Source organism: Electrona antarctica (assembly GCF_951216825.1).
Source record: "Electrona antarctica genome assembly, chromosome: 13".
In the NCBI taxonomy this organism is placed as follows: Eukaryota; Metazoa; Chordata; class Actinopteri; order Myctophiformes; family Myctophidae; genus Electrona; species Electrona antarctica.
In genome coordinates, this window is record NC_136794.1 from 12,301,023 (window position 1) to 12,316,303 (window position 15,281).

A 15,281-nucleotide genomic window follows, 5' to 3' on the forward strand; every position below is an offset into this window, starting at 1 on the left:
GTTTTTGAGCTCGTCGATCTGCTACTTGTGTCCGTTTTGAATTTGAATCCTGAAAAAGTAGCAGTTTTGGACATGAGATTTCCACCCGACAGACAATATAGAAGAAGGCTGCTTGTATATTTTTTGTCTTTTTACACAAATACTGTCATACACATATGTCAGGAAGGTATGAAAAAATAGATACCGCCGAAGGCTACTGTCCAGTGTCCACCCATAATTTCTTCACCACCAACACACCTGTTCCCCTCGTTAATTTACTTAAAATTCTACCTGTCTTTTACAGGTCCTTCAGTTAATTTAGTTAAAACAGGCATTTTGCTGTGTACAGAAATGGAAGCATGCTGTGAACCACTATGAACATTTACCCAACACACACCGTGTCTTTTTCACTGTTTATTGCAGAGGGTTTGACAGTCATACAGCTGTAGCTTATACGTTTTATAACAAACATGCGGACAGTTAAAAGGGGTTAAAACATAAAGTCCAAAGGATTCCACAGTTGAGCTCAGCAACACAGCCAATTAATATCCCCAACTAGTCCATAACCGTTCGGGGATATGACATACCTTTACTTTTGTTATTTATACACTTTTTTTGCCCTCATATAAATTGGACAATATACAGTGACCATCACAATATGTATTATATTGCCTATATAGGCAACCACACTCCCCAGGATTACATTGTCAATGCCTGTATGCAAATTCAGATCGATTGCTCCAGCCACTGAATTCGGCCTCAAATTCAGTGCCCATTCTGTCCTCAAACTTTGAGGACAAATATTATGATTGGACAATATACGGTGACATCACAATATGCCAATCACAGGGGCCAATCACAATTTACTTCCTCACTTTTCTTTTTATACCCACTACTAAAATTATTAGTTGAATTAATAATAAAACAATGAATAGATTGTATTGTAATAGTATTGTACGCAAGAGGCAATCAATATCAGTTGAGAATACTAGCGGCCTACACTGGAACAATGCAAGCCATGAACAATATCCTGTTTTGTAATACCCATTGGGTTCACAGTTACACCCATCTGTCTGTCTGTGTCCATTATATGACCATATATGAAGATCTCTGTATTTGTCTGGCTGTGTCCCCTTAATGTCCATATATGGAGATCCCCAGCCATATCTGTCAGTGAAGTGAACAGCAGTTCAGGGCTGCATTTTGTGCTTTTCTAAATTCTTTGGACACTTCCTAATATCCTCAAATCACGTCACCGTTCTGAACATTGAACGGTGATTATAAATCACATCCGTTGTATCATTTAGTCAAACAGATGTTTTTCCCCCTCTCCCAGTTGCATTAATCCTCACATGCATCTTGACTCATGTAATTATACATAATATCAGAATCCCTTTGGCTCCAAACCGTCCAATGACAGCTTCACAATTCAAGTAATTCAAAGCACATATTACAATTTACAGCGATCATATATATATATATACAGACAGGCACATTTTCAATAATGTACAGTACTCACAGTTCTGTCACAATGCCAGCAGAATACCACAAGGCCAACAGAGCTCGACACACTACACAACTACAATACTGTAAATGCTGTAACAGACTGTATTGTAGATTGATTGACTGGGTGTGTGTGTGTGTGTGTGTGTGTGTGTGTGTGTGTGTGTGTGTGTGTGTGTGTGTGTGTGTGCCAAATACTGTTCTGTTTCGGCTGTTATAGGCAGTTTGTCTGTGTGGAGGAGGAGGTGCCATGTGTATCCTTAAGTGAACATGAACTGTCAACCCCGTTATATTTGTTTCCTTGTCAAATTAATTGTAATTTGTGGATGTGTGTGTGTGTGTGTGTGTGTGTGTGTGTGTGTGTGTGTGTGTGTGTGTGTGTGTGTGTGTGTGTGTGTGTGTGTGTGTGTGTGTGTGTGTGTGTGTGTGTGTGTGTACGCGTTGGGTCCACATACCTGCAGCCACAAAAAAAACACCTCCTCCATCCCCAGGTTGTTTAATAGTCCTGTTCTAACGTAGCACTAGAAAGACTCCTCTTCTGATTCGCTGTCTGTGTTGGGCTTTAGAAAGACTCCTCTTCTGATTCGCTGTCTGTGTTGGGCTTTGTCAGCCTCTGCAGCTCCTCTCCATCCTACAACACAAAACACATGAGAATGTAGTCCCAAAAACTATTCATCCACAACTGTCTGTTTTATACTGTATCCATGTACGTACGTATGTACACCAGTTCAACAGAACATGCACATATAAAGCGCGCGCACACACACACACACACACACACACACACACACACACACACACACACACACACACACACACACACACACACACACACACACACACACACACACACACACACACACACACACACACACACACACACACACACACACACACACACACACACACACACGGACTGTGTCTCTCCATAGAGCACGACTGTGGATTGCTACCATATTATGGGTGCATTCGGACGTACACACCAATAATCTGCTCTGTTTTCGGAGTGCTCTGGCGGTGAGGTCACAGTGCACCCTAGATTATACCATTAATCACTTGTTGTGATTTGGCACAATATTACATTTTAATTGAGGACCACGTCAGGAACGTGGACCTCCCCCGCAGGGTCACAGACAAGGTGAAAGATACAGGGATGAGGCTGGCTGGGCAACGTCACGCACCTGGAACTGATGATGATGAGCCCACTGATACTGAGGGAGTCAACCTAAGGCACAACAAGGACCACCACCACATAGTCTCGCATAGCCAGACAACTATTCCACAATCTCCGAATGCTATATAGAGTATGGAACTACACCTCCCGTAATCTGAGTAAGGAAGCTGCCATTTCCGTTCACGAAAATATATTTTAAATTATCTTTACATTTTATTTTTTGATTTCCCTTTCTGCTAAGCAGCAAGCTATATATGCTTAGATGATTTCTATCTGTATTAGGATAAATTTGCACGACTGTAAAGACGAAACGGAAGTGGGGAGGAGGCTCCACTTCCACTTTATATTTTACTCATGACAGTTGCTCCAGACTGTATGATGGAACAAGCATTTGGAAATTGCGAGAGGCAACAGTCTGGCAACGCGAGACTAACCACCGCATGACACCGGAGCAAAGCAACAACACTGCAGAGCTCCAGACCATGATGCTGGACAGGAAGGAGTGGAGGGTGGAAGAGAAGAAGTCCCGAGTTGGAGGATTTACTACCTTAACAACAGAGACGCGGGGGGAGCCTTCATATCAGGGTTGTGCTAATATTTAACAGGCAAAATAAATACAAATAAAAGCCTCCAAACATTTGACACGACTGGTCTCTTGCCAAAACCTACATTTTTCTCAGTTTTAGACTGCCAATGATACATTCTGAATTTACACAAAACAGCTTTAAAAGGGATTCCAGTAAAACCATACCATTCACACAAAACACATTGTGTTATGGCAAGATGCAAGTAATAAAGCTGCCAAGAAGCAATACTGACTCGAGGTCAGTGTCCTCACAAGTCCCCAGAGCAGCTCGGTCTAATAACTCTCTCTCGCCGCCGAAATTCACTGCGTTAACCAAATTAAGTTAAGCGAGGTATGAGTTGAAATGCCGTTTTCATTGAAGGGAGTCAGGTTTCTTTCCACATTGAAGAAATCACATTACACAGAATTGAGCCCCAGGGTTTCCACACAAAACTAGGTCTGTGTCCTAATGTAGTTTGTGTGTGTGTGTGTGATGGGTGTGTGTGGGTGGGGTGGGGTGGGGGGGGGGGGGGGGGGGGGGGACTGTGAAAGTCGTGCAAAAAGGGAAAACAAGCTGTTAAATTTGTGAGTGTGCCTGTAAAGTATTTGAGATAATCACAATTATTTTGCATAATCATTTCCATGTTGAAAAATGTTCCTGCATTTCCAAAAATAGCAGATCTAGCTTGTATATCGGCTACTACGATTTTTAAATACATTTTGTAAGTATAAATTATTAAATGGACGATTTGGGCCATAGTCCATAATTAATTTGTATTAAATTGTACCGTCATTACCAATCATTTCTTTGTATATTGGAAGTTATTTGTCTTATCTGTTCTGTACAATTTAAGTGTCCAATGCAAAACAAAACACGATTAAAATTGTTAATCGCAATTATTTGTGTTACAAGTTATCGTCAAGTAGTACACTTTCTTGACTTGATTGTGAGAGCCGTGCGTTGCTCACCCCTCTCGAGCGCTCAAACACCTCTCCATTGATGACACGTAGCTTCTCCTGCTGCAGGCTGTGTTCCAGGTCCTTGGGCCGGCTGCCGTTGTAGATGAAGATGGCCAGCAGCACAATGGGGGCTTGCAGGAAGAAGTCCAGAGAGGGGCGGAAGTCAAAGAGGAACAGGGAGAGGGTGGTTACCAGCACGGTGGTGATCTGTCCCGTCAGCACGTGGAACATGTTGTCTCGGAACTTCAGGATGAAGGCCACAGATAGACCCAGCGCGGCTGAAGACAAGATAGAAGGTTTTTGGGAGCGGTTAAGAACCAAAGAAGTTACAGGACTTACTGTATATGGCTTCAGTAAATACTGATACTTGTATGGTGTACAATTACTTTCTCAAATGTTCAATGCAAAGCCTGGATGCCTTTAAATTTAATTTAGATAATTCAGCAGAATGTATCAAGCCAATATTATATTATTTGATAGTTACCAGTGACCAGCACCAGCCCCAGGGAGTAGATGTTATGCCCATGGAGAAGGCCACAGTGAAGGGTGAGTCCCCGTGCCTCCCTGCCCAGCCCCAAGGTCAGACCGTTGAACACCAAGCCAAATATATACCTACAAAATAGAACAGCATTATCGTCATTGAGCCACCTCTAAGTGATCACAATCATCTACCATCAACACTGCCTGATGGTGTCACTGTTAAGCCGGATTTATACTTCATCATGCAACTGTTACACACCGAAAGAAAAATCAGCCAGTCTATAAGTCCACTATAGGTCTTATAGATCTGCTATTCCCGGTGCGGGATGCCATCATACAACAGAGCATAAATTGGGCATTGCGGGTGAACCGGACTCTCACAGTTTACTGTTCTGGATGAAGATGCTCTCCGTGAGCTGGTCTCCCTCCTTGAGGATCTTCTCGTTGTAGATGTTGGCCATGGAGGAGATGAAGCACTGCAGGACGAGCAGGACGTGACCCACGCCCAGTGAGCGAAGCCTCTCCACAACCTCGTCCCTCCAGGCCTGTCCTGGGAGGGCCGACACCCATGACTCACTGGCACTGGGACGCAGCGGGTACAAACAGATCAGATCAGACAGAAAGGTGAACATAATATAAACACACAGCCAAATCCTTAAGGCCTTCCACACCAGTGATTCGCAACGCAACGAGTTGCAACAGAATCCTAAAACCCTCATTTGCAATTTGGTATAAAATTGGACAGTCCGCACCCCGGTTCTGTGCCGTCGTCTGACCAGTTGTTTGAGTGATGAATGTTTAATGGACCACAATGGAAACAAGCCTTTGGCTTTTTTGTGTCTCATCCAGCTTGTTTTAACCATTGTGATGCTGTACTTTTACAAATCAATCAACTTTTTGCTTGTGATTGGACAAGTTGAAACACTTGCAACGCGATGAGCCGTCATGCGATGACCTGCAACAGGGTAATTTGTTCATTTTACTGCGTGAGCTTAGAAAGTGGGTACAACTCAAACGTACGTGCATCTCCTTCGTTATAGGACTGTCATACCTGCTGTTTCTCATCTGATCCAGCAGCTGTGTGTAGAGCAGGCAGGAGTTGGAAGGGGGAGAGAGGGGGGAGGAGCGGAGGCCTGGTATGGCTATGGAGTGCTGGCTGGCCCCTGATCCGGTCGTGAGGGAGACGATGGACAAAAAGAGGACAACCAATGCTGCCCACTGGACCCAGGACAATCGCCTCCTGGTGTTAGGAAGAGGAAACACATGTGGTGTAAAGTACATGCACTCAAGTACAATTTTGTACTTTTACTTTACGCTACAATTATTTTAAAACTTTAGGTACTAGTTAATTTGTAAATGTTGATTATTATTACAAAACATACATTAACAACTTCGGCCCTATATATATATTTCGGCCATTTGAACATAAGACAGGTTTTCTAAAGTTTTTATTTATTTAATAATATACATTTTGAACTTGTACTTATTTTGATGTCAATACTTTTGTACTTTACTCAAGTACATTATGAATACATGACTGCAGTATCAATACTTAGAATATTGTATATAACACTATTATTTCCTCGCATTTTCACTGTAAATTCTACCAAAACAGCACGCACCAAAGGTACACACAGATAATGAAGGCCTCCGTTGTCCAACCACAAAAGAACTGAACATTACACTCACTTAAGTACCAGTCTGAACAGTATAGCTGTGGTCAGGATGACAAAATTGGAGAATAACACCGCCATGGCCTGTGAAAGGGGGGTGGGGTGTTAAAGATAATAGATAATAGAACAGACTGATTGTGGAGATTAACTACAACACAACACATACAATATCAAAGGTGGGACTTCCAAAACCTGGTATAAAATTGGCTACAAAGGCTTAGCTGGTTTACTGGTTAAGTTGTCATCAGGACTTGGGTGTTTCGTAGCTCAAGACTCTCTGACATCATAACAGGAGTAATGATGTGTGTAAAGGAAAAGCTTAAGTAGCCTTTCTAAAAACCTAATTGTGTAGCTCTTTCAGGGGCCACAATTCAATATGTGTCCAGAACAACACACATATTGTTAGGCTAGTTAAGCATAATCGTGTTGAATAATGGACAGTGAGTGACAGTCCAGATTTAAAGAACAGAGTAAAGGTGGTTGCACACTGAACGCGTTTTTCGGAAAACCGACGGAAAAACGCAGCTAAAAATCCGAAACACGCGTCCAGTGTGCAACCACCTTTACTGTACATATGGTGGACCGTGGACATTATTCTTGTTGCTGGTTAAATAACTCACAGGCTGCAGATATGTCATAACGTAGAAGATGATGAGGTTGTCCAGGAAGTAGAGGAAGGCAGGGACAGACCACTTAAGGAAGTGGAGGAAGGATGGACCGGAGGAAAAGCCCAGGTCTTTGCATGAGCGGCCCTCTATGGGGGGAAAAGAACAGTCAGACAGTGACATGATCACACACAAATTAAATTATGTAAACACACAGCTGTGCCTTCAATCAATGGAGTCTTACCTCGAACTATGACCCTGACTGACATGACCAGGCAGAAAAGCAGTTTGAGCGCCTCAGCCAACAGATTGACAGATGCAGGGAGGAAGTCATACTGGTTTTCTGCACACAGACCATTAAGAAAGAAACACTGTCAGTTAACAAGAAGCAGTCAGTAAACAAGAAGCCAAAAGATGGAATGCACTTAAAACTTTGGCACGGGTGGCAAATTGTTAATATAGTAATTAGAATGGGAAGAAATAAACAGGAAATGTTCTAGGTACATAACACTAAACACTGGGAATGCAGTAATTCAAGCTCTAGTGTTATCACATCTTGAGTATTGTCCAGTCATTTGGTCATCTGCTACGAAAACATACATACAAAAATTACAAATAGCTCAAAACAAAGCTGCCAGATTAGCTCTCCACTCTCCAGTGCTCCAACCGGACAAATAATGCAGAAATGCACAGAAATCTATCATGGCTTACTGTTGAAAATAGATTACATTCACGTATTCTCACCTTTTTCAGAAATTAATTAATGGACATAAAAACACAGTATTTCTTTGCAACAGTTGCAACTCCTTGCAACAAAACAAACCAGAGTGAGCTGCGAGAGTGAGGTCTAGCCAACACCAACTCGGGATTCCTGGATCGCTGCCCTTCACAATTTCCTATCCAACATCAGGTTCTTGAGCTCTGCAGTGTTGTCAGCCAAGCTGTCGCGCCGCAGCACGTCTACATAGGTGGTACGCTCCCAGTCCTTTCCCCTCCTGGCTTTGCCCTAGGTTGGCTCCCATAGGGTCAATTTACTTCAATTTACTACTCAAGTTCTGGGTGCCTGACACAGTGCCCTGCCAGCCTCATCCTTCTCTCTCTGACTTTGTCCATGACCCGTGGTAGGTCATCCGTGGTAGAATGCTATATAGAGTCTGGAACTACACCTCCCGATATCCGAGTAAGGAAGCTGCCATTTCCGTTCACAAAAATATATTTTAAAATAGATTTAGAGCTTATTTTTTTATTTCCTTTTCTGCTAAGCAACAAGCTTATGCTTAGATGATTTCTATTTATATTAGGATACATTTGCGAAACTGTGAAGACGAAACGGAAGTGGGGAGGAGTATCCACTTCCGCTTTATAGTTTACTCATGACATTGATTGATTGATTGAAATATTTATTAACAGTTTGCAGAATTACAGTTCATTTCAAGCACAAACTCAATACAAAGACTGTTAACTGTGAGTGGACGACCCAATTAAGCATTACACTTGTTTACAAGAGGGTCCACCATGTTCAATTCATCAGGACAGCTCTTCCATTGCTCCAGACTGTATGATGAAAGCATTTGGAAATTGCGAGAGGCAACAGTCTGGTAACACGAGACTAGTGGTTAATAAGTTAATATTAAGAACAAATGTCAAAGTGGACCAAAGGAGCAGATGGTGTCTAACTTGAAACTTCACACGTTTATAAAAGAGATAAACTGCCATATTAACACTCAATTGACACTACAGGCCTAGTTGTCTTTTTAGGCACCTGCATTGGCAGAGAATTTGAGCAGCAGGATGCGGCTGGTCCCCAAGGTGACGAAGCCCAGGCCAAGGGCCAGAGTGTAGGCAGACGACCGGGAGCACAGCCGGGAGCAGGGACGGCAGCAGACCATGGCTGCAGCTGGGACAGGCTGGAGGCTGGATCCTCGCACATTCAAACTCTCCCCGCTAACACAGGGAAAGCACAAACACAGCCTTCAGCATTCAATTAAAGCAGCGCCCCATCCTGTCCAACCTAGTTTAGTACACTTGACCAGAATCATTGCCGAACGACAGTGTTTCTCAAAGTGGGTACCGTGATGGCAGTCCAGGGGTGTTGCGGAATACTTTGATAATATTTGGAATTTACAAATATCACATAAAGAAATACATATTTTTTATGACTTTAAATATCAAGTTATTTTCAATCAGTTCTTAGTGAAACGGATATTCTTAAGTCTCTTAGCCAAGACCTAGGATACAAGTTCAAAGTGATTGAAATCACAACACGAGAGTGAACGTATGCTTCCAACTGTGTGTTCATTTAAAAATCACACCCGTGTGAACTGAGTGGTGTAAGGTTTTATATAGCATGATCAGCTGTGGTCTGACGTAATGTCTGACGTAATGAAATCACACCCGGGTGAACTGGATGACCGTAGCAACCGTGGTCATTTTCTCTGCGCAAAAACAGCCAGTTTTGAAATCACATCCGGGTGTGATTTAATTACGTCAGAAATTATTTTGAACATAGCAACCATGGTCATTTTTTTCTGCACACAAAAGCCAGTTGTAGGAGTGGTTTACACCACTCAAAAATGGTGGTCTCCATCCTCATTATAATAAAGGAGAATAGAATAGTACTAATCATTATAAATGTTAATAGTTATAGTAGGCCAGTAGGGTCTATCATACTGTAAATGGCAAAGTAGTATGCCATGAATATACTGTAGTGTGTAGGCGGTAGAGCCAGTGAATAGTAACAATGTTATTTATCATGGCTGAGGTGCTGTAAGACAAGTGCATGTATACAGTATCATGGAATAAACTCAGCCACAAAACACGCATGTATCTGTCTTGATACTGATAGCCAGAAAATACAACTGAAAGAGGAAGCATAATTTTCGCAGACTAACTGACACACCTAACATAATAATGAAAACAAGACAATCACACAGTGTATTGTCAGTCAGTCTGAAAATGACCAAACAAAACGCCCGCTCTTCAATAAGTTACACATTATCTATTATCATAGCGGTGAGATCTTCAAATTGCAAAACGAAATCCTTGAATAAAACTTACATTTAATTTTTAATATCCAGCTGTTTCCCGAGACATTGTTGTGTATTGTGTGACGTCTGCTTCCTGCTAGGTTCCTGCTTGCCTTATTCTGTATGCGCGCATGCGCTCTACAAAAGCTAATGAGTCTGCTTCCCATAGTCAGAAGGGACAGCCGTGCAGTGATTGGTTACTTGGTTGTCCGGCAACGCCTGAATACATCCATCTGACCAATGTTGATCTTTATTTTTGAGGGGCGCTAGCCCCTCATATATACAGCTTTAATGTTTGTTTTTCAACTATGCTTATTTAAGAAAACGCCATAGACAATAAAGAGAAATCTAATGTTTGTTTTGAGGACTAAAACAAACATTAGCACCCGTTGCTTAAACATTATGTTGTAAATGATGTTGTAAGATGATAAGTGCGCCCCTCACTTCACACGGGTGTGATTATTTATTTGTGTAGCTCTGGTAAGGAAGACGTGTACTTCTTCCTTATGTATACTTTGTTAATTTAATTTTTGTGTACTGTAGACTTAGGTGTAGACTTTGTCAAACCTGGTGTGTGCGTGTGACTGTAAAGTGTGCCCTCTCCCTACGCTCATTCTGTAGCTCCGAGATGATCAAACCAACATCGATTCGTCTATAAAAACGATTTGCTAAACAATGAGATAGGTCTGACGCAGAGTAATGTAGTAAGAGAGTGGCGACAGCCGCGACACGCTTTGATCTCGCCGCAAATATATGGGCTATAGTTCCAAACATTGGAACTATCCTATGGAACTATCCCATTGAGATAGAATGAGCACTTCCGCGTTCCATTGTTACAATGGGAGTCAACCATAGAGTCAACGCTAGTGTCGCGACTCTCCTTTGTGTTGGCGGGTTGCCTAACAACCAACTAACCAACCCATCACAGCACAGCCTGGCTGTCCCTTCGCCGTATGGGATCTAGGCTCCGCCCTAGCGGTGAGGTAATATCCGGGTCTAAGAGCGGAAGTTAACAAGAGCTAGCCAGCCGTAATAAAATGGAGAAGTAAACACAAAACCGCTAGTTGTAATGTATGACGCTAATGGCCTAACATTAATCACGTTTTGACTTTTTTTTAATATATGACCAGACCTGAAAATCTTCGAATCTCCACGCCGTCAGACCCGCCGTCTTACGTCATCAATTACACCGACGGAGTAATATATAGGCCTATATAGAGATATCTATCGGCTGGCTATTGCGAGACGTCCATCATTCTCCACGACAATCAGATTCTTCAAAAGGACATCCCGCCGGGCAAAGAAGAACGGAGGACTTGCTTTTACTGCGTTTCCTAAATCGGCTGTTCGTCTGGCCGTGTGCCAGGATGCCCGAGGTTCGCGAGCTCTCTGAGGCTTTGCCAGAGATGCCCATGGACCCCATCACCGGGGTGGGGGTTGTAGCCTCCAGGAACAGGGCGCCCACTGGGTATGATGTGGTCTGTACAACAACGGATGGCCTGGATGCCGATCTGTGGAAGGATGGCCTTTTCAAATCCAAAGTAACACGATACCTGTGCTTCACCAGGGCTTTCTCCAAGGAGAATAGCCATTTAGGTAACGTCCTTGTGGATATGAAATTGATCGACATAAAAGACACCCTGCCTGTAGGTTTCATCCCCATCCAGGAGACCGTTGACACACAGGAGCAGGCCTTCCGCAGAAAGCGGCTGTGTATCAAGTTCATTCCACGGGATTCCACAGAGGCAGCCATCTGCAACATCCGCATATTGGGGAGATCCAAGCAGGCCCCACCACAGTACACCTTCATTGGGGAGCTCAACAACATGGGGATCTGGTATCGCATGGGCAATGTTCCACGGGCCCAGGACTGTGGGCCCACTCCAACCACCAACAACGTCCAGAACACCAACTCCATCTCGACTCCAGCCCAAAATGCAGCAACTCCCATGCCTAAGCATATATCCATGACACTCCCAGCCAGTTTCAGAGGCAAGAATGCTACCAGGCCAGACTATGAGCACCAAAACTCAAATCTTTATGCCATCACAGCCATGGATGGAGTGCCTTTCATGATCTCGGATAAGTTTGCCTGTGCCTCAAGCGACCTGCAGCAAGTGGATCTGATGGGCATTACAATCAAGTCACTGGATGAGATTGAAAAAGAATATGATTACAGTTTCCGCACAGAGCACAGTGCGGCAGCTCGTCTCCCTCCCAGTCCCACACGAACCCCGATGAGTTCTGAGGCCTAAGAAACAACTTACCCATCCCTTACATTATATCGACTACTGACAACTAGCCAATAATACACAGAAAAGAGAAAAGTAACCAGCTATGAGCTATCTCCTTTCTACTCTGACTCCATTTTGTTTTTATTAATTTAGTTATTTCTTTTTTAGTTTTAAAAAAAAAAATAAGGTTGTACCTTGCCTTTTCTGCACCACGACAGAGGAAGTGAAAGAAGCTCCCTTCCGTGTTCAGAACTTTGATGTTCTAAAACATACCTGTGAACTACAATTACAAGGGACAACTTTCAATTGAAAAAGAACATAAGACAGTTTCAAGACCCTCGCTGTACTGCGTAGGTCAACTGTGAACCACTAAACACTTGGGTTTTAAAACTGGATGGATGCAACTAAGGACTCATTGCAGATCCATCATGTTCAAGGCTGAGTGAAATAAATTTCACCCATTCACTCCGCAAGATCCATTTGTTCTTAATATCAAAGGGACTGTGAAGTTCTGTTCCCACTGGTGTGCAAATGTGATCCATGTTGTTTCTGAGTAAATTCAAAACAAGATTGTATATTTTTGGAAGCAGGACAAAATCAGTTGCAGTTTTTCCTTTAACACTTTTGATAGTGACAGCAAAGAGAGAGGAAAAGGTGGGAGAGGATGGCATGCAGCAAATGGCCTCGGGTCAGATGACCATTTCTTACTTTTTTTTAAAAATCGACTGTTTGAGGTTGTTGTGAGAGTAGAAGTATTTTGTTTATTTTTTTCTCTACTTTGTAGAGTCTACAAAGATACTCGAAGTAGAGTCTGTTTAAGTGCTCGAGATCAAGTCCATAGGAGAAGGGGAGGTAAAGCGACATTAGGTGCGTGTGTTCAACACAAGTGTACTTTAGCTAATGATTTCTGATCAATCAATATTATAAAATACTGGTGTTATTGTGAGTGCACTGTTATTTAGTCATTTCCTTGTGCTTTCATTTGCTGCAACTAGTATTCTATAAACCACTCTTATCACTATGGTCTGAACCAAGCCCATGGATTCAAACAGACTCCCATAAGTACTGTAAGAATAGGGTAGGGCAAGCATTTCTAGGACACTCTGTAAACATGGTTCTAGATACCACTATTTTGCCTCAGTAGATTATTCTGCTTTTTTCCAGCATTTTCAAAACACCGTACATGCTGTATTTGTTTATTTTAGTGTGTTTTTCTTTACCCACACTAATGTGATGGCTTGTTGGCATCTTTATTTTCCTTAATTAAGAGCCAGTTTGCCAGTGGAGCTGTTTTTATGGCTGAATAGGTATAAACATTGAATTGACAGAGTTTTTACAAAATATTATATATGATTTATTTCAAATTAACATTTGGCCACTGTTATGATGTAAACATGAACAAAGTCGTTTTTATGTGAATGTATCTGTTGTGCAAAGTATCATTCTTCCAAATGTGCACATTTAAAATACATTTTATAATTTTACCTCTGAATGGTACAGTTACAGTAGCATCCAAATTAGGTTCTTGCTCATTGCAGAATGACAGGTTGCAGCTAGCTTTGAGAATAACCTGGATATTTTGAAACTAGATTATCATTATCAATTTTCTTTTGACACTTTGAAGCATGCTAACATACTTTTGAGGAGCTGTAGAAAATAACAAACTCAAGTTTAAAATGCATTGCCCTGACTTTCTTTCTTTCTTCTTTCAGCAAACTACCTTTTTTACACATTTCAAGTAATCGTGCAATGATTAAACACAACCAATGTATTGGGATTATTTTGTGCCTGTGTCCAGATGTACTGCAGCTCCTACATTTCATTTAGCTTTGACAAACCTTTGTTTTCTGGTCAGTCACCTTTTACAGTTTACATTAATTATTAACCTTTATTTTCATGCCTCTAGTATTGTCTTCAGCACCTACCAATGTTCAAAAACCCTTTACTGTACTGTACATGCGCTGTCTTGACCATTTGTTTGTGCTGATATGTTAAGAAATGCAAATGTTTAGCAAAATAATTTAATCTAACTAGCCATCTGAGCTGTCATTAAATACTGTTACATGCATGGGTTAACCACATATACTCAATTTATTGTTTGTATGAGTTCTAGACCTTATAAAGTATTTTGATCATTTTTTCTCAAATGCTATATCCATTTAGGTGTTTTCAGAAAAAAAGGGATTATCATAGGTCATTTATAAGATTTGTGAATTATGCTGCTGTCAAGTGACATTCAACACACACAAGGTTGAAAATATACTGTGCTCATGACATTATAACCTGGTTTTGTTTGTAACGGTAGTGTGTCTGCCTACCTACTCTGCTCTACACCTGTACCATTTCTAAACTTTAGTTTTATTTTATTTTTCCCACCTGTGATGTAACCTTTGATTGAAAACTAATATGGTTTATGTCTATTAACAATGAGTAACAGCACTGACTGTTTTGGTTACACCTTGTTATACATCGTCTGCATGATGATTCAAGCTAAACTGCTAATGTTGATGTTAATAAAATGAAAATAACAAGATTAACAGTGCAGCCATGGAAAGTCCATACAAATTTATAGTTTGACACAGTCAATTAAAAGCACCATTTTATTTAGTTATAATTCAGTCATTGCTTCATTTACCTAAGAATTAATAAAGTTGTTTTTAATGGAGAGAGCACGGCATGTTGATATGTTCATTAAGATTAGATTGTATATACAAGAACAAAATGTCTTTGAACAAAATCATTAGTTTGTTTTATATGTCACATTTAAGAATAGAGGGAGCCAGAGGGGGTGACACATTTATTATTGTCTTTCCTATCACAAATCTTACGACCATCCTGTGTCTGATTAAATGAAATTATGCAATGTTTTGGGAACTGAACATAATTTGGAAAGTTTCCGAAGACATTTTGTGGTCAAAATAGTCATATAATTAAATCTGTCATCCCCACTGTTTTCTTTGCATAGATTATGGGAATAGACACACCACTAGGAGTCCCTCCTAGTGGTTTGGGGCAAAATGCACATGGTTTCAATTAGGATAGTGGAGAAAAAAAAAGCCGAGATGCAGTTCACTGCCCTCGG

General features: G+C 41.5%; 2 protein-coding genes across 3 annotated transcripts; one reads left to right on the plus strand and one right to left on the minus strand.

Annotated features, from left to right (window-relative positions):
• Positions 1-1,835: 1,835 nt before the first annotated feature.
• slc35a5 (solute carrier family 35 member A5) lies at positions 1,836-10,085 on the minus strand. Of its 2 annotated transcripts, XM_079517618.1 has the most exons (11): positions 9,997-10,085; positions 8,702-8,883; positions 7,184-7,282; positions 6,955-7,088; positions 6,351-6,418; positions 5,713-5,901; positions 5,043-5,243; positions 4,666-4,793; positions 4,191-4,459; positions 2,046-2,113; positions 1,836-2,004 (listed from the first exon to the last, which is right to left on the minus strand). In XM_079517618.1, coding segments are annotated over exons 2-11 (1,284 nt in total). In that variant the 5' UTR covers positions 8,829-8,883; positions 9,997-10,085; the 3' UTR covers positions 1,836-2,003. The 2 variants fall into 2 exon arrangements, with proteins under 2 accessions (XP_079373744.1, XP_079373745.1); XM_079517619.1 differs by having other exon boundaries at positions 1,836-2,113; positions 8,702-8,876; positions 9,997-10,081.
• An 838-nt stretch (positions 10,086-10,923) lies between these two features.
• Positions 10,924-14,869, plus strand: LOC306934736 (multivesicular body subunit 12B-like). The gene is made up of 2 exons (XM_079517463.1): positions 10,924-12,984; positions 13,020-14,869. Exon 1 carries the CDS (start codon positions 11,333-11,335, stop codon positions 12,218-12,220), a length of 888 nt encoding a protein of 295 aa, XP_079373589.1. The 5' UTR covers positions 10,924-11,332; the 3' UTR covers positions 12,221-12,984; positions 13,020-14,869.
• The last annotated feature ends 412 nt before the right edge of the window (positions 14,870-15,281 follow it).